This window comes from Grammomys surdaster, unplaced genomic scaffold (genome assembly GCF_004785775.1).
Source record: "Grammomys surdaster isolate TR1022 unplaced genomic scaffold, NIH_TR_1.0 129, whole genome shotgun sequence".
Lineage (NCBI taxonomy): Eukaryota > Metazoa > Chordata > Mammalia > Rodentia > Muridae > Grammomys > Grammomys surdaster.
This window is the reverse complement of record NW_021604587.1, coordinates 20,469,502-20,473,142: the sequence shown is the minus strand read 5'-3', so window position 1 is coordinate 20,473,142 and position 3,641 is coordinate 20,469,502. Positions and strand designations below refer to the sequence as shown.

The following is a 3,641-nucleotide window of genomic DNA, read 5'->3' as shown; positions in this document are numbered from 1 at the left end:
TATTTTAGAAGTATATAACTTACTTAGCCTCACAGGTTCATGGCTTAGGTTGGATAATCAAGCATCTCAGTTATATCTGATTCAGGTGAAAGACCAAACTCTGGACTTCAGACTTTACAGCTGGGGCTGGAACATCAGACTTTGGGAGATGCTGGAGCAGAGTGAACACACGCCATACATGGACATGGATTTGGTGGGAAGCAGCAGGAGCAGCGTCGTGACAAGGAATAAACTGTGTCTCCTTAAACATGTTTATGAAGATCTAGCTCCTAGTGCAAAATGAATTAGAAACAGGGCTTTCCAGAGGTAATTAAGGCTAATTGAGATTCTAAGGATAGGGTTCTAATCCAATGGGACTGATGCCTCTCTCTTTACGTTATCAGCACATGAACCAACAATAGTCTGTGTGAAGACACACTGAGAAGACAGTCATAAGTCATCAAATGACGGTGCACGCCTATAATACCAGCATTTGACAGGGGGTGCAGGAGGATGAGGAGCCCAAGAACATCTTCAGCTACATAGACTATCTGACAAGAAAACCAAAAATGGAAAAGCCTTTTGAAAGTCTGTGAGTCAGGAAAAGAAGCCTGGCAGGAAATGGGGTCAGATGACTCCTCAAGCTCCAGGACTCTGAGAGACACTATCCTTAGGTCACCTAAGAGATTCTGTTTCAGCAGATCCAGAAGACTAATTTTAAAAAATGGACTTAAAAAGATGAACAGAGTCTTAGAAACCTGTAAAACTCCAATCGGAGCTAATGATTCTGCCCTCCAAAATCAGAAACAAAGAACAGGTAGGGTAGTGGGCTAAAAATGCATTTTGAAGAAATGGTGTCAGGCTGAAAATTCCTCAGACTTGACCTATGATTGAAGCATCTCAACAACGACAAAAAGATACCCACTCAAGGAAATCCACACGAAGATAACAGCATAGTGGAACCCAAAGATAAAACTGCTACAGCCAAATAATGTTTCCAATACTAGCCTTCAAATTTTCAATCAAAAGTGTGTACACACAAAGTCGCCTGGCACTACTCCAAAAGTATACTGGAGAGAGGCAAGCTTCTCAGTCACGGTTCTCACAATCAACGCAACGTCAGTGCAAATCTACAATTACATTTTCTAGGACATAAAGAACTTCAAGGTACAAACAACTTACAATTGAAGTAAATTTTTATAAATAAATATTCTCGGGTAACTCAGACAGTTTATAACACACTGAGCATCTCAAAGTCCTCTTTCGTAAACTGACTGAGCTGTAAGTCTTCAGCCTTGGGATTAAGAAGATTCCCAGAAGACTCTTACTAATCAAGACACAGAGACAAGCAGTGCAGCAGCAGGCCCTCAAGCCGCTGTTGCTCGGCTTGGGGCAAAGCTGCCCCCCCCCCATGAGCTTGGCAACACAGCAGCTGTCAAGTCTACTATTTTTTTCTGGTTGTCAACACTCAGTTACTACAACCCACACTTCCTGGGGTCACGTCTCAACTCTTTCCCCTGTTCTTTCTGTCTACTTTCTTTGTGTTCTTTGACTTAAGGCTGAAGGACAACTGTTCTACCATCTCTGATCCTGGGCAAACTCATCATGACTTCTCAGTCCTTTGTATCTATTCCTAAAATGGCCATTTATCTCCTTAGAATTTATCTCCTCCTCATCAAGGGACTATGTACCACAAGTAAATGTCTTCTTTCTTCAATGTATACCCTACTCTCTCACAGATTTGGCAGTGTTCATACACATTAGGATTTTGGAAGTGAATTTCTGTTTTCCATTCAGGAAATATTTTTAAAATATAAAACCTCCTTTCACAGTCTAGTGGGTTGTGCCCCACATCAGCAGCTATTTCAATAACTTTTAAGATAACAGTCCTAAAATTCTTTGTAGCTCTCAGAACATATGACAAATGCTCAAAACCAACCAACCAAACAAAAATACCCTTGAATGTACTACACTTATCCAGTGTGGATTCTCTTTTGTTGACCATAGACTGAATACTCACTAAAGGCTTGTCCATATGCCTTGTTGTTCCCCCTAGCATGAGTTTTCTGATGTTGAGAAAGAGATGAATTCTGGCTAAAAGCTTTTCCACATTCTTTACACTTATAGGGTTTTTCTCCAGTGTGGGTTTTCTGGTGTTTTGTAAGAGATGAGCTCTGGCTGAAAGCTTTTTCACAGTCCTTGCATTTATAAGGCTTCTCCCCAGTGTGTGTTCTCTGATGCTGAATAAGGGCTGAGCGGTCACTGAAGGCTGTGGCACAGTCACCACATTTATAGGGCTTCTCCCCAGTGTGTGTTCTCTGGTGCTGTGTCAGGGCTGAGCAGTAGCCAAAGGCTTTCCCACACTCATTACACTCATAAGGCCTCTCCCCAGTGTGAGTCCTCTGGTGCTGAATGAGGCCTGAGCGGTCACTAAAAGCTCTGCCACATTCGTTACACTTATAGGGTTTCTCTCCAGTGTGAATGACCTGATGCTGGGTGAGGAATGTGCTTTGGCTGAAGGCCTTCCCACATTCGTTACACTCGTAAGGTTTTTCTCCCGTATGTATTCGCTGATGTTGAGTGAGATAGGAGCTCTGATTAAAGGCCTTGCCACACTCGTTACACTCATAGGGTTTCTCTCCCGTGTGGATTATGTGAAGCCGAATAAGGGCTGAGCGGTGGCTGAAGGCCTTCCCACACTCGAGACACTCATAGGGCTTCTCTCCAGTGTGAATCCGCTGGTGTAGGGTAAGGTGTATGCTCTGGCTGAAGCCCCTCCCACATTCGTTACACTTGTAGGGCTTTTCTCCAGTGTGAGTTCTCTGATGCAGGACGAAGGCTGAGTAGTAACTGAATGCCTTCACGCACTCCTTACATTGCCAAGGTTTCCTCCCTGCACACGGTTTCTCTTGTTTAATCATTTCTGAATTTGTAAAATTCTTAAGCGAACCACAATTATGAAGTTTCTCTCCTGGGTGTTTAACGGGCAGTGACCGGTGACTAAAATTCCTTCTAAATTCATCATGTTGGTAGCCTCTCTTCACAGAAAGTCTCTTCTGAGGGACCAGCTCTCGTTTAAGACTCTTCTCACGGTTTCCCTGCCGATTTTCTATGGAGTCTTCACAGTCCCTGGCCCTTTCCTCGGGAAAGCTGTCCAGTAACACTCCAGGGGATGGTTCCTCTCCAGAGAAGAGCTTCTCTGGAGTTAGCTTCATGCTTTCTGATATTGTCTCCCACTCTGAAAGAAACAAATTACATACACAGAGAAAAATAACTTCTACACTAGAGAATAGTAAAACAAAGAAAAATGCTTGCAGACAACACATAAGCTTCAAAGCTCTCAAAAAGAGCCTTGTACTGTCGGGAGGGCGTGAGAAAAAAAGATGGCTGACTGAGAAAAGACGCTGCAAAAAGGGAAGGGGTGAGCAGCTGGGCAGCACTGCTTTAGTCAGCAAGGTAGGAAGTGAAGAAGAATAACAGAACAAAGCCTCTCAGTGCTGACAGTCAAAAAAAGGGTCTGTGGGACACAAGGATGGAGCCAGAAAAGAAGCCTCTAAGAGAGACTTAGTCATTGTATTCACACAGCCTTTCACTGAATACCCGAACAAAGGCCATCTTTAATTTTCCTTCTTGCTATAACTTTTTCCCATGCTCTCATGTCC

The 3,641-nt window shown here is 43.4% G+C and overlaps 1 protein-coding gene across 1 annotated transcript; it reads right to left on the bottom strand.

Annotated features, from left to right (window-relative positions):
* Positions 1 to 1,952: 1,952 nt before the first annotated feature.
* Positions 1,953 to 3,194, bottom strand: LOC114610846 (zinc finger protein 525-like). Its single transcript, XM_028755477.1, has 2 exons — positions 2,771 to 3,194; positions 1,953 to 2,650 (listed from the first exon to the last, which is right to left on the bottom strand). The coding sequence occupies exons 1-2, from the start codon at positions 3,192 to 3,194 to the stop codon at positions 1,953 to 1,955; spliced, it is 1,122 nt and encodes a 373-aa protein (XP_028611310.1).
* Positions 3,195 to 3,641: the final 447 nt, after the last annotated feature.

Excerpts from the sequence above, each read along its gene's own strand:
- LOC114610846 (XM_028755477.1), bottom strand. The coding sequence starts at position 3,194 with ATGAAGCTAACTCCAGAGAAGCTCTTCTCTGGAGAGGAACCATCCCCT. Across the intron at positions 2,651-2,770 it reads TGGAGAAAAGCCCTACAAGT|CCCTTATTCGGCTTCACATA; the intron begins GTAACGAATGTG and ends GCCACCGCTCAG.